Below are 22,273 nucleotides of genomic sequence, written 5' to 3'. Positions count from 1 at the left end.
TTGCACAATATACAAAGTACTCAATGTTGCCTAGTACAGAAACAGATAATATAGTTACAGTGCATTTGTGAGTATATAGTTACCTTTTTCATTACTCAATCATGTCTGTCAGCTCCCATATTTTACTTACATTTCTTACCTTGTTAGCTAGTGGAGTGCATTCTCAAGAAATTTCCCTACTCCAGAGACAGGCTCTCTAACCATTAAGACCCTAACATTATTCATTATTTTATTTTTTCGTTATTGCTTCAGTACCTAATAAATAAATACCTGCTCTACTTATCCAATGGAAAACTGATTCTACTAAAAAAAAACCACAGTAACAGACCCATGTGCCAAGGCAAACTTAACTCTCATTACTGATCAGACAAAATTGTCACTTAGAAAAACTATTATTTCACTGTATTCCATCAAATTGCTTGAGATTCTAGCCTGAAGGGCAATATTCATACAAATCTTGTTTATTATTTCCACACACATTACTTGAGGCAGCTATGTTTAAAGATTTATTTACTTAATGTTAGGAGAGGGTGTACCATAACACACTTCTGTAGGTAGTTAGTTACCTCCATATACTGACTGAACGGAACACAAAAACTTGTATTAAACCATAATTAAGACCTAGTATTCAAGATGGTTTTTACTGTATATTTCCTCTGCTGCTGCACCAAATTATACTAAATTTCACACATGAGCTGATTACTTCAGATGTTCATTATAGTTTTCAGGTAATTTGCACCTTCTCCTCCACATATGCTGATACCTTTCATTTTCTGTTTACCTTATCTCTGTTTTGCAGAAATACCGATTTACTTTCATCACATTTCATAAAACCAGAATAAACACAGTATATCAGGTTTTTGTCAAATTTCTCTGCTGTCTTTTTTTTAATGCATTTTCTTCCATCCTCTAATGATTCCACTACTTATCACTAATATACACCAAAAAAAAGTTTAGCATCACCCTAGTTCCCAGAACTCCTGAAGATGGATGTTGACTGAGAATATTGTAGCACAGACACAGTCCATTTGAGTGTTCATAGATGTACTAAACCTGCCCAAAGATGTAAACAGCCATGCATGAGCAGCACCTATTAGATGGATGGGGTCTGACAGCCGATCAGTTCCAGTCATTCCACCAGGAAGGAGGTACACAGCTTGTGCCGTGTGTAGTTCAACCATGCCTAGACAGTCATAACCACAGTTTGATTGTGTCTGCAACGTTACTTTGTGCCAGGAAGGGCTCTCAACAAGGGAAGTGTCCAGGCATCTCAGAGTGAACCAAAGCGATGTTGTTCGGACACAGAGGAGATACAGAGAGACAGTAACTGTCGATGAACAGCCTTGCTCAGGCTTCCCAAGGACTACTACTGCAATGGATGATTGCTAGCTATGGATTATGGATCAGAGGAACCCTGACAGCAATGTCACCATGTCCAGTAATGCTTTTTGTGCAGCCACAGGACATCATGTTACAACTCAAACTGTGCACAATAGGCTGCATGATGTGCATCTTCACTCCCGACATCCATGGTGAGGCCCATCTTTGCAACCACGGTATCATGCAGTGCGGTACAGATGGGCCCAATAACATGCCAAATGGACCTCCCAGGACTGGCATCATGTTCTCTTCATCAATGAGTGTTGCATATGTCTTCAGCCAGACAATTGTGAGAGACAGGTTTGGAGGCAACCTAGTCAGGCTGAATGACTTAAAACACTGTCCAGCAAGTGCAGCAAGGTGGAGGTTCCCCACTGTTTTGGGGTGTCATTATGTGGGGCTGACGTATGCCACTGGTGGTCATGGAAGGCACCGTAGTGGTTATACGATATGTGAATGCCATCCTCCGACCAATAGTGCAACCATATCAGTAGCATATTGTTGAGGCATTCATCTTCATGGACAACAATTTGTGCCCATCATGCACATCTTGTGAATGACTTCCTTCAGCATAATGACATTGCTCAACTAAAGTGGCCAGCATATTCTCCAGACAAGAATGCTATTGAACATGCCTGGGATATATTGAAACGGGCTGTTTATCGACGATGCGACCCACCAACCAGTCTGAGGGATCTATGCCAAATTACTGTTGAGGAGTGGGACAATTTGTACCAACAGTGCCTTGATGAACTTGTGGATAGTATGCCATGAAGAATACAGGCATGCATCAATGCAAGAGGATGTGCAACTGGGTATTAGAAGTTCCAGTGTGTACAGCAGTCCTAACCAACACCTCGGAAGGTCTCGTATTGTGGTACAACATGCAATCTGTGGTTTTCATGAGCAATAAAAAGGACAGAAACAATGTTTATGTTGATCTCTATTCTCATTTTCTGTACAGGTTCCAGAACTCTTGGAACCAAGGTGATGCAAAACTTTTTTGATGTTTGTATATATACATTAAAAACAAAGATTCTAAGACTTACCAAGCGGGAAAGTGCCGGCAGACAGGCACAATGAACAAAACACACAAACACACACACAGAATTACTAGCTTTCGCAACCCATGGTTGCTTCTTCAGGAAGGAGAGGGAAAGACGAAAGGATGTGGGTTTTAAGGGAGAGGGTAAGGAGTCATTCCAATCCCGGGAGCGGAAAGACTTTCCTTAGGGGAAAAAAAGGACAGGTGTACACTCGCACACACACACACACACACACACACACACACACACACACACACACACACACACACACACACATATCCATCCTGAAGAAGCAACCATCAGTTGCGAAAGCTAGTAATTCTGTGTGTGTGTTTGTGTGTTTTGTTCATTGTGCCTGTCTGCCGGCGCTTTCCCGCTTGGTAAGTCTTAGAATCTTTGTTTTTAATATATTTTTCCCATGTGGAAGTTTCTTTCTATTTTATATAACACTGGAGAAACCTTTTGTAAAATATTCCTATGATAAGGTATCCTGCTGTACAAAATCACATGAAAGTTGAAGATAGAATCTTTTTGATTCACTTATAAACCACAGATAGGATAGGAGAAGAGTTTGACTGCCTCCGGAAACATGAAAAATGAAACAAACAGATGGGGTAAGCATTATCACCACATAATTTAATCCAAACAGAATGTTGAACCCCCTACTTGCTATTTGCGCAAGAAATTAGTCTCATATATTACATCAATGCTGAGATTTTGAATCACCAAGAAACTTCACTCCAACAGCTGTCCTGCCAATTTCACAGTTAATAGTACCTCTTGTTTCACACTCTTTGGTAGCTTACCAGTAGCACCAATAATTTTTATTCCAGAAACATGCACCACTTCTATTTGCTCTGTGTTCTTAATATGCATCACTACTATTTGCTCTGTGTTCTAATAGATTCAAAAATGCCTGTGAAATGCCATTCAGGTCACTACCACTGTTCAGTGAACACATAACATGCATACCTTGTACACTTGCTGTTCTTACACAGTGTTACACTTCCTTTTTACTTACCATGTGATCTTTTTCATACAGCAAATCCTCATTAATCCTTTCTCTGGAAAAGTATCACTCTGCTTACCAAAACAAGAATCACACAGTGAAATGGCAGATAATTACCACTCTCATTAAACTCTAACTCTTCATTAGACCTAATATTATGCACCTTTATTCTTTCTTTACTTACCACATTGCCATCATTATCAATGATAAATCCAAATAACTTGTCCTCATCACTGCTGGATTTGTCATTCCTATCATCATTACAATTACTGTCAGAATTGGACCCACTGTCACTTTCATTGTCCTCAAATACTTAGCTACTTAGTTGATCATTGTTTCCAGGATTAGACCACAAAGCAAAACACGTGAATTCCTTGTGTTCTCTTTAAAAATTACCATCCATTTTGACACTTTCGACATCCTGAGAAAAAGCAACACACACTGTTTGATCACCTAATTTTGTTATAGTAAGTTCCTCCTCTCTTTTTATGGATAAACATTACTACCCACACCATTATTCAATATCTCACTAGAATTGGAATTTTCTCTTGTCCTACTACTATCATTTCCATTACCCTAACCTGTAATTACAGCACATTTATATACATGTGGCTCTTCATCACTACCAGCTCTAGTGTAAGCCAAAACTGTAGCATTATCTAATTTAAATGGTTTGATCCAGGATTACTTTAAGAATCCTAGTAGTTCTTCCACATGTTTATAATTACTGCAGAATTTATATTTGTTTATAAGTCAACAATAGAATCTAAGTCATGAAACAATCACTGACTTCACCCTATAACAAAAGACATTAACCAGGAATATCAAAATAAATTAGGAAATTAATTACATACACATAACTAAGAACAAAATTAGACCTGGTGCTATAATCTTTAAGACTGAGGGCCATCTTTCTGCTTTATAGAAATGCATATTATACCCATGTACATTAATGATAATTAGTCAAAATTGAAAATAAAATGAATTTAAGGAGGCAGATGGCAAAACAAGAGAGGAAGTAAAGAGACCCCAGCTTGCTTCATCACAGTATGCCATGGATGCACAAAGCAGAACTACCATCCTCAACAACTGACAGCACTGCTGTGTCACAGAGCTACCAACAAATAAGGCCACGTCGGTCCACGAAAGGTCTGCTGTTGGGAATGAACATGTTGACTTCACATTTACAGCCATAATTTGGCTAAAAAAAAAAGAGCAGATACTTTCTGATTTGCTGTTGTAGGTAGATGACTTGGAAAAAGTATTTGACTCAGTAATAGGTCAATGATTATTAACAAAAGTATGAAAATAGTTGTGACTGGGTTGAAGATTTCTTGGTAGGAAGGATGCAGAATTTTGTCTTGGATGGAGGGTCACTAACTGATATAGAAGTAACTTCAGGCATATCCCATGGAACTGTATTGCAACCCAAGCTTTTCATGTTGCCTATTAATGATCGCCGGGGACAATATTAACTGTTATTTCAGACTTCTTGCAGACAATAGAGCTATTTTTAATGCATTAAAATTTGAAAAAAATATTGTAAAATATTCAGTCTCATCTTGATACAAGTTGTGTAAAGATTAACAACTTGATTTAAATGATCAGGAGTGGGAGAGCATCACCAGTATGCTGCAAATCCTGAAATTAATGATGGCAACCAACCCATGAAAGACTACTTTTAAGGTTTCAAGAACCAGTATTAAGTGAGAAATCTAGGAATATATCATAACCCCTATGCATTGCAGCTTAAGGACCACAAAGTGAGGATTAGACTGTTAACAGTTTACAGAGAAGTACTTAAGCAGTCATTCTTCCTGTACTCTGTATGTGAACAGAAAAAAACAAACCCTTAATATGTGACACAATGAGAAATGCCCCCTGGCATACACTTCACAACTGCTTGTGGAGTATGGCTGTTGATGTATATGTAGGTACAGATAAAGCTATAGTGCACACATAACAACTCACTGTGTAGTCAAGTTTCCAAGTACGTGAGAGGCATATAAACAAAACCTATACTTATTTTTTCCTGACAGTGATTACATTCCTTTTTCATGCTCATGAGTGACACCCCTCACCAAACTGATTCACCTACAATGTCATTGTAAAAAACCACCTCTATCTTCAGTTAAAACCCAGTTCCATACACAGCTCTTTGAATGTTGCCTAATTTGGAATGATGGAGAATTTACCCTAAACGCCCTGTTTCCCTTTTCTAGATGCTGTTCTTCTTATCATAATGACCTTCAGATCTTCAGATTCTGCCAATCCATACCCCTCACAAAGTTCATACTACAGAAACAAATTTTGATGACACAGCCATCCTTGAAGCACTTCTACTCCTTCTAAAAGATAATACTACTATGCAGTAGCATCTGCTTACAATAATCTGCCACTACTAGTTTTGCCTTGCAATTGGTTTTCATTTATCCATATAAGGAGCAACCTTTAAACATCATCCAGAATACAAAACCATTGTTTAGATACTCTTGTCACTCCTTTTGATGCATCCATCTCCTTAATCTTGTCCTTGTTCTTGAGGATAGTGCAAATACTCAATGTAGACTGATTGTATGTGTGTGCTAAATCAGCAATACTCATGGTTTTCTGTTTTCATTTCTAAGGTCATTTTCTTTCACCTTTATCTTCAGTGACATTTCTATGAAGGTTACTAAAATTCACACGCAAAAAACACTATGTGAACACAAGGTTAGTAAAATGTATCATCATAAGCTGTGCGAAGATGGTAGCAGAAAGAGTGCTAAACCCATACTGCAGTAATGTCATCAAAGATTTTGAAAATGCTGATGACTCAGATATGGGTTGACAATCTGTATTATTGCTATTTTCTGAAGTTCCATAACACATTGTAGAGATTAATTACATAAGTCATTTAGGAGATTAAAAAGCTCAACAGCAACCTCTTTTGAGGATAAGACGAACTTAGACTTTTCATGTGAGAGGGGAACATGACATTGTCTTTGTTTCTGGTACATACACATTTTGCCATGTTTTTCTAGTGGTTCTCTATGAATAATTGTTAACTGTTAGCCAGCTGCTGTGGCCGAGCAGTTCTAGGCATTTCAGTCTGGAACCGCACTGCTGCTATGGTCATAGGTTCGAATCCTGCCTTGGGCATGGATGTGTGTGATGTTAGGTTTCAGTAGTTCTAAATCTAGGAGACTGATGACCTCAGATGTTAAGTCCCATAGTGCTTTGAGCCATTTGAACAATTTTTGTTAATTGTTATGTATAAAAATAAACAGTTCATAAACATAAATGCACATCTTTGCTGACTTCTCTTTCATTATAAATTTCCTTCTTTTCTCTCCAATGAATAATGCCTAGTTATGAAAACTGTTGTAAACTTTTAGAGTAATATCTCTGATGCAGAAACTGGTACATTCATTTTATAGTTAGCTGCGTGACAAACAACTCCATATACATGTTTGAATAAGGTCAGAATCATTATGTCTGAGATAATATGATTAAACTGGTTTGTGTGATGACTGAGTTTTGCAAAATGTTTTGTTGGACAGCAAAAATGGTAACAGGACATACCAGACTTACACGTTTGACTTCTTCAATTATGCGGGCATTGACCGGTCAGTTTATCTCTACACTACCCCTGAGGTGTTTATTGATGACATCACTGTTACAACAGAATACTCTGGTGATGGGACAGGTAAATTTCACCTTCTGTGCTATATACATTTGTATAGTTAACAATGTGTCATTATTTTATTTATTTAGATCTCTTGTGCCATAAGGCAGTTGGTGTCAGAGATGCACTATTCATTAATGCCTGCATATTATGATCTATTCAAACTGACACGTTCCACATCATTACAAAGTGTCGTATTCATGATCTATGGAACAATTATTAATCTAATCTAATCTAATCTAACTAAATTATGTCTCATGTCAACAGTATGTAGACTTTTTAATTTTATTTTATTATGGAATATGTTGTGAACTACAGTTGAGTTTGTTGTAAATTAATTTGTTCCTAAGAAAATGAATTATAGAAGTAAATATTATAGATTCAGATATCTGTATCTTTCATTAAAATGTGTATGCACAGATGTTAAGTCAAGAACCTTGTGGTTTCTAGTCCACGTGAGCAACTGTACCTTTACCTCTGACATAACCACTAAATTAATTGCATATGAGAACATGTGGAAATTGTTGTGATCATCATCAGATTGATCTCTCTTCTTAAACTTAGTAAAAGAAGCAGATAAAATTTTTAGTCATGGTTGACATCATTATGAAATATAAAAACATGATAAAATTGTAATGGACACTCATGGCCCATGATGTAGGGCCACCATTAATGTGTTTATTCATTGCATACAGTACCACATTCAGAAAATTATTTTCTTGGGGTCAGCACCCAGGGACACAGGCTCAGCCCAGATGGTGAAGCATGCTGGCCCAATCAGAAGGTCAGTCTCACTGTACAGTCCAGATATGTGACTCAGTGTGCAGCATAAATCAGAGCTTGGGTGTGAACTGAGGACACCAGCAACAGACACTATGACACTGGCCTGCAGATGCAAGCCTACAGTAGCAGTGTGCATGAGGGCAGGGCAGGCAATAACTCAGCAGTAAGTCGGGCCAAGGTGCAAGCCATAAACCCCCAAATAGGCACCTTGAAGTCAGCACAAGTCTGCCTGCAGATGGTACCCTGCTGCAAGAGACCAGTTCAGCTCTTGGTAGTATCAGAACTAAGTGCAGCTTGTAGTCTTGGAGATACCAGAGCTCTTATCTAGTAGCAGGGTGTCGGGTGGCCCACGTAAGTTCGATGACTGTCATGGAGTACCTCTGAGAGTTGTCTGCACTCACTGGCAGACACTGCATGACTGGAATGGGCAGCGTTTATGGTCGGTAACCCGAGAAAGTGGGGCCGGACCAAGCTCAGTCGTGTGGTAATTCGTGTCACCATTCTGGCAGTGTAGCCCCAAATTTTGCTGTGTCAGTGATATTAAACCTGGTAGCAGTATCATGGTTGTACATGTGGTAACTATCCCTGCTCTAAAGTCATAATGCAGTCTTACATCTTGTCAGTTCAGCCTCCATGTAGCTTCTTGCATCAGACTACAGTGGCAACTTTCTGATTGTTTAGTCACAGGCTACAGATGCCAAGTGAAAAGGCACTGGCACAACATTCATGTAATAAAACTCTAAAACAGTTGAAGATACTCATCATCTCTTGATTTAAATCAGTTGACAATCTGTCAAATGTCTTATAATCATATGCTAAAAGCAATCACATTTCAAATAAAAGTGACGCACTGGAGCCACTTTCTAAAGTCAGGGGCAATACATTGACAATAGGGACAATAAAACTCTTCCAGAGAGAACTTGCATGAAAGAAATGAATCAACTGATTGTGATGGCACTTAGTCTGATAATGTATAGTCTGCTCTGTATTTTCTTTGGTTTTGTGCATTTTTCTAAATAAAAATATTAGTCTAAAATTATATATGTTGATACTACAACTTTCACTCATGTCCACCCAATTGCAGTGTCAAATATTCTTTGTGCCAGAGCACAATAAGTTTGCAGATACATTCAGCCCATGTTGGCATGAGTATTTGAACACAGTGACTATTAAAATAAGGAAAGAAAACCAGGTGACTGAATACTTGTTGCACCTCTAAAGCGGACAAGTGGTTAAAATTTTGTTTTCTTTGATACAGTGTTTCATTTTTAATTATCTTGTGCTTTTCACCTGTAAGATATATACAACAATCTATGGTTGACAGTGATTTGTCTACTAAACGAGGTTAAAAATGGACTATCTATATGTCTACACATTTTGACACTCCTTGTAGTTGAAGGTAGAACAGAGGTAGATAAGTAAGAGATTAAATAGAAACTACAAAGAAAATTCATCAAATGTATACCGTAATACTTGTGGCAACAGAATCACACATTCTAAAACACCTATAAAAATCTTTAACCCCAGAAAATATGTAATAAAATATTATCAAGACTCACATTTACTATAACACCCTGTAAAGAAGAAGAGATGCTCACTGCTGAGTGACTGCATTGAAATACACCATGGCTCTTCAGATGGTTAGTCAAAACCATTGTATTTTGCCTTTCAAAACTAATACACTGTGAGAATATACAATACAGCACTTTAGTTTCCGGAGCATCTGCAAAATATTCCCAGACTCATGGTTTCTCCTTTGTTGCCATCAGCCACTTTAAATATGTGTTCAGTACAGCTCTTTCTTACTACCATGAAACAAATGAAATGAATGGATTTTTCTTGTGTGTTGTTTGGCACTGGAGGCATACCAGATTGCATTAACCCCCCCCCCCCCCCCCCCACCTTAGATTTCAGCATACTGACATATTCTGCAAGGTGTCCAAGATTGATCTTGGCCTCAAACTCTCGAAGTGACACTAAACTGCAATGTCTGAAACATGCTTATGTTCCTAAAAATGTCATGCAGCACACTTTAAAAACAAAAAAAAATGCTAAAGATTCTCAAGTTTCTTGAAACATGAACTCCCATTTCCCGCTCCTACATTCCTACTGTTCACATATTTATGCATGACACATATTAGTGCTTAACATAAATCCCCCTTTAATTTTTCTTGTTGTTGATAATAAAAAGCACTTTCAGCTAAACTGCAGCTTACACAATCACAATACAAGGCTTAATAATAAGATACATCAAAACATTACAGTAAACTGGAACTGCTAATATTTACAGGATTAATACACTGTCAGCATGAAACATAGTAATGTACTTTCAACAAATTTATCATACACAAAATACTTAATAGTGACCTTTGTGACCAAGTGCTGTCGAAAATGAAATCTAACAGACACTTTTACTTAAACTGGTCTAACTGCTCTAAAAAACTGGTCTAAATAGCTGGTCTCAACAGAAAAACTATTGACCAATCCTTCTACAACTCAGTTATTTAGTATTTCATTGTGTTCTGTAGGTCCCATCAAGAAGGCAAACATTCAGGAATGTGTGACAAATCAAAGTATACATTAACAAATGACAGCTAAATAACAGGAAGTTAATTTGTATGTCATCAGTGAACTCTCACTACAGAGCATAATGGTATTCATGTTAATTTGGCTGATTTCCTAGATTCTTGGTTATATGTGAGTAAAGCTGCATGACACGTAGCAGTGTATCATAAGCAGACTACTGTTCTGATTCTTCAGTTTCTTCCAGTGTATTTCTTGCTTGAACAGTCCACAGGTGTACTGCTGGCCCATAGTGTCCAACGGGCACAACATTTGGCGATCAGACAAGTCACCATCGTCAGGTGCACTGACAAACTGTTTGTCAGCACACCTGACAATGGCGACATGTCTGACTGCCAGAATATTGTGCACGTTGGACACTATGGACTGGCAGCACTCCCGTGGACTGTTCGAACAGACTACTGTTGTTTCAGATGCAGGCAAATTTTCTTTGAAAATTAAGAATTTAATTAACTAAACATTAAGGTACAAACAGAAGATAAAAGCAACTATTTAATCATTTAAGATATAGCAACTTCTTTTGTACTGTCTGTTCTTCTAATTTACTAGGTTAATTTAGCTACCAAGGACCTTCAGTCATACAGAGTTAGATTATTATTAATTCTGTGTACATTAGATGGCATTTTTAAAAGTAGCTTCTCTTTTGATGATGTGTATCTTGCCTTAGTCCACATACTTGAAGGTTCTCCTTCTTGATAGGATCTATGGAATGTAATAAAATGAAAGGATGACTAACTATTAGGCTTTTTACACAAAGACTTTTAAGTTGTGTGGCTTATGCTCCTCTGTTTATTATAATCAAGTGAAGCAATGATTTTGCAGGTACTGTGCAGTACAATGTGACATTTGATGGGCAAGCTGATGACCTGCCTTCTTGTTCTGTATCCCTTTTGGATGCAGAAGGTCTATCTGTAGCCACAGGTACAGGCTTTGCAGGAGAACTGATTGTCACAGATGCCAAAGCATGGTGGCCGTACCTCATGGATCCCAATCCTGGCTATCTCTACACTCTTGAGGTAAGTGTTCTTCTGAATTTGTAGATGATTCAAATTGTATTGAATATTAACTGTATTCTTGTGCAGAGTAAGTTACATTTTTGAGAGAAAATGTAAGAACAGAAAAAATGGTATTGCTGATAATGTTAGAGTAGACATCCATAATACACATCCTTTACAGGAGTAAAGTGAGCAGACTGAAGTTCCTGGCATATGCATTCTAGAAAGTCAGCATTGAACAAAGATTTTCATAATAAAGGGCAGGTGCTCATGCAGCAGAAACAGCCTATCTAACAACATAGACCAAACAGTAAAAATGACATGAATTTTCATTTCATTTCATTTGACAGACATATTGAGTAACAATACTAACAGCAAACACATCTGTGAGTTTTTTTTTCCCAAAACATATCTTCCATTTACACAGCTGTCAGCCATGTAATAAAAAAAACTGAGTAAATTTTGCTGACCATAGCATATTCTAATAATTGTGCTGTATCTGATGCTCCAATAGCCAGATGGGAATATACTAACCATTCTTTGAAGCTGAATACAAAGAGGAATGAGAGATCACCTGGGTGTCATTCAGGACAAGCAATGGATGTCACAAGCACACAGAGAAAAATCCTTGTTATTGTTAGATTTAGAGGAGTACAATTTTTAGGTTAGAGGTATGATGTAGATAATTATTTATATCTATTTATTTATCCATCTGTAGACAATAAATATTGAATGGATGTAGTCCAAAAGTACATGTAAATTAATGAGAAAGAATCTGTGCAAAAGGAACATACAAAATTTTACATTAAGTAGTACAAAGAATAATACCTACAAAATTGTACAAAAAATGTACAAAGAATAATACTTGGTCATTCAAGACACAGTAATACAACTTTTTATACATGTGTACTAACAGTGTTGTAACTGCATAGTCTGTTGTCCCTAAGGCTTTATTTTTGTCTCCCCTAAACAGGAAGCCCTTATATTCACTACAATAGTTTTGAAAGAAATCAGAACAGGACCACAAATATCCAATGGCATCCAATAAAGTCAGATGAGCTACTTGTTTGTGTAAAATATTTGAAGAATTCTGATGAGGTAAACATTTGTGTCTATCTGAACACCATGCAATCACACAGAGGTGAAGTATATGTGGTTATAGGCTGTCACTGTTTTCATGTAGAGTCAGCATGAGAAAAGGAGGAATTACATCTAATACCAAAGTTTAATAATAAGTCACAAAGTATTGCAAAAATATTTTTCTTGTCAAGATCAGAACCTAGATACAGGTGCTTGTGAGCCCTCCTGCCATTTGCTAATTATATGTTTTTTCCTGACCCCCCAAAAACTACAGATCAGTTTCACTGATATCAGATTTCTCAAAAATCCTGGAGGTGCTTACTTGTAATAGATTGGTTGTTTATCTGGAGAAATACAACATTGTTCTACTAACAAAACATGCTTTCAGAAATGACAAATCTACAGAATCACCCATTGCCAATCTGACAGAAAACATTATACAGGTCTTAGGTGAATAAAAAATGTATCTACAGATTAGATTAGATTAGATTAATACTTGTTCCATAGATCATGAATACGACACTTCGTAATGATGTGGAACGTGTCAGGTTAATAAAAGATGTCTGTACAAGAAATTACATTACACAAAATATTGCATGACACTAATGATTAAGTTTTTTTTTTTTTTTTTTTTTTTTTTTTTTTTTTTTTTTTTTTTTTTTTTTTTTACTTACTTTATATCTAAAAATTCAGCCAATGAGTAGAAGGAGTTGTCATCTAGAAATTCTTTTAATTTATTTTTAAATGTTAGTTGGCTATCTGTCAGGCTTTTGATGCTGTTTGGTAGGTGCCCAAAGACTTTTGTGGCAGCATAATTTACCCCTTTCTGTGCCAAAGTCAGATTTAACCCTGCATAGTGAAGATCATCCTTTCTCCTGGTGTTATAGGTATGCACACTGCTATTACTTTTGAATTGGGTTGGATTATTATCAACAAATTTCATAAGGGAATATATATACTGTGAGGTTACTGTGAGGATCCCTAGATCCTTAAATAGATGTCTGCAGGATGACCGTGGGTGGGCTCCAGCAATTATTCTGATTACACGTTTTTGTGCAATGAATACTTTTCTACTCAACGATGAATTACCCCAGAATATGATGCCATACGAAAGCAGTGAACAATATTTGTGAGTCTCTCCAAAGCATTTAACACCACTTACAATTAAATCTTGATACAGAAATTTGAAAATTATAGCAGCCAAGGGCAAACAGAAGAGTGAATACAATCATACCTATGCAATAGGGAACAGCATGTGTCAATAGGGAGCTCATACTAGTCACAAACCAAAGCCATAATATAAAGAGAGCTGTATGATTCAATAATGGGGCTGTTTCTGTTTAATCTGTTTGTAAATGATACAGGTGTTTAAAAGAAAGAGAAAATAATGTTGTGTGCAGATGATTTGACAATACTGAATACTGATCAGAAAGTTGAATAGTTTGAAAGGAGAGAACATTTTTCTGTAAACATAACAACCCAATGGCTCATGGAAAACAAACTGTTCATAAGCCCGAGAAAGACTATGAATGCTTTATTCAGAAACAAAGAGAAGTCTGTGCATATGGATGTGGAGGTGGAAGGTACAAAGCTGAAAAAAGTAAAAACCACTAATCTCTCAGGGTTTTGTTGTGGAAAATGAGGTTAAATGTAAACAGCATATTGGTTCTGTCTGTAAGAAACTCAGCTTTGTCATATTAATAAGGAATCAGCTGGTGCACTATGCATACAAACAGCTTCTAGCTAGGCATCATAACTTTTACATATTACATCTATGTACATATATGAAACAATAACATCATTTCAAAAGATAATTTGAGTGGAATAAAAATGCTAGTATCACACCCAAAACATGTGGAGGAAGAACAGCATGAAAAGCATATCCTGACAATATACAGTGCTTCAAAGAAAGACCTCAGTAATCAGGTATCAGTCTGCTAAAAAGTCTAGCTAAAAATCTGCATGATAGTATACATAATGCTGTCTTTCCAAAGAAGCTCAAAGACTATCTAGTGGTAAGGAGTTATACAGTATTAAAGACTAACTACTAAATTAAAATATGTTTGTTGCCCTTATTATCAGCGATGTTGGAGAGTGTAATCTAAATGGCTGTGCCTTGTGAAACAAGTCTTTATGAATGTTTTCAGACTTTGATGTATCATATATCACATGAATTTTTACTGTACACAGTATAATCCTACAGGTTCAAATAATATTCAATTAAGTCCAGTATAGTTTTAGATTAATTACTGACTTTTTCTTTCTTTATGTATCTTATGTTGCAGCAGATTGCAATTAATGTATGTGGTTTTTAAACAGGTTCATGTGAATTCCTCAGAGAGGGGAACAGATGATGTATACAGGCTACCTGTGGGAATACGGCAGCTCTTCTGGGACAACTCATCATTTCTTATCAATGGGAAACCTATTTACATAAGAGGTTTTGGTAGACATGAAGATTCTGATGTAAGCAACATCTCTTAATCATTATCATCATTATTAACATCAATAACCATATTTTGTTCACTGTTGGGTAATCATCTACACATATTACATTTACAACACTGCATACCCAAGGATGCCGTGCTTGTTTCATGATGGTATCAATCCACCTATGGTAGTACTTACATTGAGAAAGCCAGTAAAGAATGTTGTAAGTCCATCTTCTAAAACTACTGTGAAATGTATGTCCTGACAATCTTCATTTCAGTTTCATAGGTGCTATTATGTCAGCATGTACTGCACATCTACACCTATACTCTGCAAACCATCTTATATTCATGTATTGGTCAAACAAGGATTCTGTAAACTATGTCTTTTTTTTGGGTAGAATGCTCACTTGAAATGCATCTCAGTCTTGCTCCTGTCCTTCCTGTGATTAGCTTTATGTGGTTCTTTGACCCTTTTTATTCTGTACACATTCTCCAAGGCACTTAATAAAAGTGACTGGTTCCAGTAATTGCTCAGCAATCAACCAACCATACATTAATCAGTTTTCTGCCTATTTTTGCACAATATATTACTTTTCTATGTTGAGGGTCAACTTCCAATCCCTGAAATCCTGCATTTTGCTATAATTTTCAGTAATTGTGACATCTTTGTCTACAACTGCATCATATGTGACTATCTTCATGGAGCTTCCAACATTGGCCACTAGGTCATTCATGTATGTTGTGAGAAGTAATGATCACATAACATAATCTTGGGGTATGCCCAAAGTCACTTTTAAGAGCTTAAGAGTTCTCTTAACTAAACAATGGAAAATCCAGAATGGATAATGATGGGATTACCAAAAGGATAGTTGCTACTCACCATATAGTGAAGGTGTTGAGTCACAGATAGGCACAACAAAAAACATCATCAAGTAAGTAAGGTTTAAGCCAAAAAGGCCTTCATTAAAAATAGGCAACAAACACACACACACACACACACACACACACACACACATGTGATGCACATATGACCACAGTCTCTGGCTGCCAAGGCTAGACTGCGAGCAGCAGTGCATGATGGGAGAAGCAATACAGGTAGTAGAGGGTAAAGTGGAGGCTGGTGTGGTGAGTGGATGGGATAGCAGGAGATGTGTGATTGATGGTAAAGTGCTGCTTGTGGGAACACACAGGGACAAGGGGGCAAGAGTGTAGGGCAGCTGTATGCAATTGGAAGATTAGATGGAGGTCAGGAAGGAGGGGGATGGCAGGCACAGTGGAAAAGGACAGAAGTAAAAAATTGTGGGTGCACTGGCAGAATGGAGGGCTTTGTAGTGCTGAAATTGGAACAGGGATGGGGATAGGTGGGTAACGTACCATGACTAATGAAGGTTGAAGCCAGAAGGGTTATGGGAACATAGGACATATTTCACAGAGAATTTCCCACCTGCACATTTCAGAAAAGCTGGTGTTGGTGGGAATGATCCACATGGTACAGGGAGTGAAACAGCCATTGAAATGAATTTCATGCTGGACAGCACACTCAGCGGCTGGCTGGTCCAGCTGTTTCTTGGCCACAGTTTGTTGGTGGCCATTCTAGTGGTCAAACAGCTTGTTGGTTTCATGCCCCCTTGCCTCATGACTCATATCCCTGTGAAAAACCTAGGTGCAAGACCTATTGCATACATCCTCCCAGTATCACTTAGTACAATCTGGTCACCAGCATCACTTGTGCCATCAAAGGCAGGGCTACTTGTGAAACTAGTCATGTGATCTACAAGCGAAGCTGCTACTCCTGTACTGCATTCTATATGGGCATGTCAACCAACAAACAGTCTGTCTGCATTAATGGCAAAGAAACAGCTGGACCATCCAATTACCAAGTAAAATGCCCAGCATGATGTTCTTCATTTCAGTGACTGCTTCACTGCCTGTGCCATCTGGATCCTTCCCATCAATGCCAGCTTTTCTGAATTGCACAAGTGTAAATTCTACCTGCAATATATCCTACATTCCTGTAACCCTCCTGGTCTCAACCTTCATTAATCGTTGTTCTTTACCCACCTATCACCTCCCTTCTTCCCATTTCAGCACTACATGGCTCTCTGTTTCAGCAATGTGACCAGAGTTTTTATACTTCTCTCCTTTTCCACTGCACGCCCCCCCCCCCTTCCTCTGCCCTCCATTTAACCTCCCAGCTGCACCTAGCTGCCCTACCCCCTCCCCACCTCGTCCCTGTATGCTTCCAAAAGCAGCATTTTACCATTCCTCAGCCCTACCTTGTCATCCCTCCCTGTCCCAGTTTCCTCCTTATCCACATCACCCAGATTGCTTTTCCCATCACACGCTGCTGCTCACAGTCTGGCCTCAGCAGCCAGAGACTGTGTTCATGTGTACGAGTTGCTTTTGTGTGTGTGTGTGTGTATGTGTACGAGTTGCTTTTATGTGTGTGTGTGTATGTGTGTGTGTGTGTGTGTGTGTGTGTGTGAGAGAGAGAGAGAGAGAGAGAGAGAGAGAGAGAGAGAGAGAGAGAGAGAGAGAGAGAGAGAGAGAGAGAGAGAGGGAGAGAGAGAGAGAGAGAGAGAGTTTTGTCTAATCCTGATGAAGGCCTTTATGGCTGAAAGCTTACTTGTATGACAGTCTTTTTGTTATGCCTATTTGTGATACAGCATCTCTCCTATATGATGAGTAACTCTTAATTAAGACTGAATTGGTGTGTTCTACTTACTAGAAATTCTTCAGTAATCTTGAAGTTGGGCATATTTGCTGTACACTCATAGTTTTCTCATTAGGTGACAGTGCAAGACTTTATTAAATGCCATCTGGTAGTCAAGGAACATGTAATGAGTGTGGGTGGAAGTATCTGCTGCCATCTTGGTGTCACAGGTGAATAAAGAAAGCTGGTTTTCAACATGATCTTTGTTTACAGCATTAATGTTGGTAGCTATAGAGAAGATTTTCAGTCTCCAAAAAACATTTAACATATTCTAAAATTCAGCAGTGACTGGGGTCAGAAAAGAGGCATGTAGCTGGCTGCATCTGTTTGACAGCCCTTCTTCAAAATGAAAATGATCTCTGCATTATTCCAATCACTATGAAGACTTCACTCCTCCAGAGACCTATAGAACATTTTCTAATTCTGAACTCAATAAGAAAGATGATTAGAAAAAACCATCAACCTTCATTTCCGTTATTGTGTGAAATGCATAACATAATCAGAACATTATGGTTTGGTAGCATGTACAAGACAGACCAGCTAGAGTTGGTGCAAGACAACATAGAGGGTATTTGTCAACCAGAGGGCTGTGGGTGTGGTGACTGAGGTGTCATCCATGGTCATTGATTCAGATGAAGGTCCAGAAGCTGCTGAATGCTGAACAGTGCACTACTTGAATGTGCCACATGCTGTGACCTTAATGGAGGAGGTGTAGTGACATGTAGATTGCTACACACCTCCCTTCTTCTAGGGTGGGGGAGGGGGAGAAGAGCACACAGATGCTGGCTCCTCCATGATGGTCTGATGGTTAACATGTCCATGGTATCAAATGCGGTTGGCCTGGGCATGAACAGGTCTCAGTCCATGTAAACCATGTTGAGGCAGAAGTGGCACAACTGTGGACATGAACATCTTCCTCCCCCTCCTCCTAGGAAGGCAGAGGATGTGTTGATGTCAGAAGCAGCACTGGGGACCAGGAGCTGGGGAGCCACAGTGTCCAGAGGCAATGTAGTAGATGCCGGCAGGGGGGTGGCAGGGAAAGCAGTGTTGGTTTCGGTAGAGGACACACCTGAAGCAGTGTAGGAGGCACCTTCAGGTGTGCTAATAAAGGCCTGGTGTCCTCCTGCCCCTCTCCCCATCCCCCCTGGAAGAGCAGGCACCACACGCCCAACTAGAGACTGTTCCACATCACCTGTGTGTGGTGAGGTCAATGGTAGGGCAGTAGGAGACCATGTCAGTAAGGTGGGTGGGCACAGCAATGCCAGTGGACGAGATTCTGCAGTGGCAGGCCACTGCAGTGTGTCAGCATGCAACTGAGAATGCAGCTGACTGGAGTGGCACACAACAAGGTGCTCATCGATGTGCACCTTGAATACATGGCATCCAATCTGGCAGTGGATTATGCCTGCAAGCCATTGTCGGCATCGCTGAACCCTCAGGCCCAGACTAGAGTGCCAGGTGTAATTTGTTAGGACATCAGTTTTTCTGCAGGATGTCCAGGAGCAGAAGATGAAGCAGTGTCCACAGCTGCCAGCTTTTTAAGAGTTCAGTTGGGCTCTTTTCCTGATTGGAGTCGTTCTGTAGGAACTAAGAAAGAATGTAAGGACATCTTCCACTGGGAATTCTGTGATGTACTTGCACATTTACATTTTGAAGGTCTGCATGAGTCATTCTGCCTCACCATTGGATTCTTCATGAAAAGTCAGTGCCATGACATGGTGGATGCCATTGTGAGGGCAAAATTCCTTGATGGATTGAACCACAAATTGAAGGCCATTGTCAAAAACAATTGTACAAGCAGGCCTTCAATGGAAAAAACTGCTGACACCTCCTTGACCATCACTTCTGCTGTTACTGATGTTGAAGGAAGAACGTAAGGAAACGTCAAAAAGGCATCAACAACTAACAGTCAAAATGTGTCCAAAAGAAGGTTCAACCAAGGGGAAAAACAGCATGTGATCCTGCCCGCTGACTGTAAAACTGGTGGCAGGCTGTGACCAGGCTCTCCACCTCATGATCAATATGAGGCCAGAACATGTGCCTATGTGTCAATTATTTAGTGTGGGAGGCTCCCCAGTGACCTTTATGTAACCGTGTGAGAATCTTCATGTGTAGCTGTGTACCCTCATCCATCAGCAAGAGAATGACACCATCCAGCAAGGAAAGGTGATGGTGGAAAACATACAAGTTCCACAAGAGGCCTGACACCCCAGCTGATGGATGGTCAAGCCACCTGTGTTGTACCATGTGCTCAACTTGTTTAAACACTGGGTCTGCAGTTCTGCTGATGCAATCCTGAAGCTGTTAATGGGGAAACCATCAATAGCTGATCTTGCTTGCATGTCAAGTGAAAACATAACAGTTCTTTTTGACCAAACACTGGAACAGGCCCAGTAGGCAACTGAGACAATGCATCCCCATTTGCATACTGCAGTGTAGGATGTAAATGGATCTCATAACTGTACCTTAACAAAAATAAGGCCCAGTGTTGAATGCAATGAGTGGCTCTCTTGGGCAAAGCAGCTAAATGGTGAAACAAGGAAACTAAAAGTTTATGATTTCTGATTAAGTGGAATTTTATACCGTATAAGAAGATCTGAAATTTTATGACAGAATAAACAATCCAGGGGCTTCTTTTTTTACTTGTGGATGGTGTTGCTGAGCTGTGTTGAGCGTTTTGGATGTTAAAACCAATAGGTTCCTCAGAGCCATGCATGTGACAATGTGCCAGAAGCAACCCCACCACATATGAAATGCATCTGTGATCAAGACTAAATGTTTACCAAGTTGGAAAGCCATAAAGCAAGGTGCAGAACATAAACTGTTCTTGAGCTGCACAAAAGTGAGTTCAAAGTCCAGCAATCACTGGAAAGGAATTTTTTTACAAACCAACTGGTGCAGATGGTGAGACAGAGGCAGCACCTGAAAGAAACCTTTGATGGCATGCCATTTTCCCAAGGAATCTGTGCAGTTTCTACAAATTGGTTGGGCAAGGCAAACCCATAATAGCAGCAACATGCTGTTCCAGGGGTTGAACACACTGCCTGGAAAGTTCATGACCAAGATAAACAATAAAGGCTTGAAAAATTGGAACTTCTTAAGATTCAGCCCTGTGGTGTGAAATACAGTGCAGAGACAACGGAGGTTATATGAGTGCTCTTTTGTCATAGCACAAGTGCTGACAACATCATCAAGGTAGTTGATGCAGCATGGAACATAAGCTTTAAGTTGCTCCAAAAAAGCATTGAAATATAGCCAGGGCACTATACACTCCAAATATTAGATGCTGATATTGATAAAGATCAAAATCATGATCACAACAAGCAGTTGTTTCAGTGCATCACCTAAGGAACCTGCAGATACTCTTCAGGTAAGTCAGTTTTGGAAAGGGATTGGCCAGTTTTGCAAGTAATTCATCAGTTAGGGGCTGAAGGTGTAAAGAAATAACAAACTCTGTATTTATGGTAATTTTAAGTCACGACAAAGTCAGAGCTGACCTGATGGTTTTTTCAAGTCGGAGCTGACCTGATGGTTTTCTCACAGTCACTAATAGCATAGCCCACAGTTTATTGAAACCACTTGAATGATTCTCCTTGAGGTTTAACTTGTTCCTGTAGGGACACAGGTGCTGGCTGCACCTGTAAGAAATGCGACTGAGCCAATTGTTTACATGCTGTGAAATTGATGGCACTCTAAACGCTCAGAAAATAAATCCAAAAATTCAGAGCACAGTGAATCCAGGTCTTCATAAGTGATCTAATCTGATGTAAGATGCACAGAGTAAAAAGCAACAAATATATCTGTCAAGCAAATTCACAGTATGGGGACTGTTAATAACCAAATGTGTGATAGCACAGACTACATATTTGTACCCTGTGGGCGGCAGTCATAAATTGTTCAATAATGGGAATATGCTGTTTATTGTAGCTTACAATATGGCATGTAATGGAAGCCAAATATGGGGAGCCCAGCCATGTCTACATTTGAGAGTTGAGGAGCAAAAAAGCTGCCCCAGTGTTAAATTGCAGTGATAATGGTTGTTCAGCACAGACCCTCCAATAAAGAGTTTATTGTTATTTGCTGAAAATGATGCAATTGAATTAATGCTCAGTTTGTTTGCTTGGAGGAATGCTTGAAATGATAAACTGACACAATTTGGCCTTTCTTGCAGCACTTGTGACATGACAATAACTGCCTGGAACATACAGCTCTCTCATGTTGCACAAAGCAAGAGTGGTATGGCAGAAGTGTTGCACACTGTCCTTGTTGTTATGCCTGCCAAAACGATCATCCAATGTGGCCAATATTCCTGGTTTGCACAGCATTGACTTATTCTTCACTTGGTGAGCCTGTTGCTATGCACCATTGTGGTTCACTATTAATGATGGCGGTGTACCCCCATGCTTTGATTTGATGGCCTACTGTGCAGGAGACCTCAAAATTTGAGCAATGTCCTAAATTTCTTCCAAGGATTGATCTTCAGTTGAAAGACCCTCTAATGCACCTCCTTGTTGGGTGAAAGGCAGATGATTCCATCGTGAACCATGGAGTTGGCATAGGATTCCTTTGAGGTTTTAGCAATAAA

At 39.0% G+C, this 22,273-nt stretch overlaps 1 protein-coding gene across 1 annotated transcript in view; it reads left to right on the top strand.

The window, feature by feature from the left end:
* LOC126272412 (beta-glucuronidase-like) overlaps nt 1-22,273 on the top strand; it is a 136,106-nt gene that overhangs the window by 60,475 nt on the left and 53,358 nt on the right. Inside the window, exons 5-7 of the mRNA XM_049975250.1 lie at nt 6,978-7,123; nt 11,291-11,484; nt 14,863-15,009. Of these exons, the coding sequence (XP_049831207.1) occupies nt 6,978-7,123; nt 11,291-11,484; nt 14,863-15,009 (487 nt within the window). The remainder of the gene's footprint in view (nt 1-6,977; nt 7,124-11,290; nt 11,485-14,862; nt 15,010-22,273) is intronic.

The sequence above is a fragment of the Schistocerca gregaria genome, chromosome 1 (genome assembly GCF_023897955.1).
Source record: "Schistocerca gregaria isolate iqSchGreg1 chromosome 1, iqSchGreg1.2, whole genome shotgun sequence".
Classification (NCBI taxonomy): Eukaryota; Metazoa; Arthropoda; class Insecta; order Orthoptera; family Acrididae; genus Schistocerca; species Schistocerca gregaria.
Note: the sequence above shows the minus strand (reverse complement) of the source record. Positions and strands in the feature narration are given on the sequence as shown.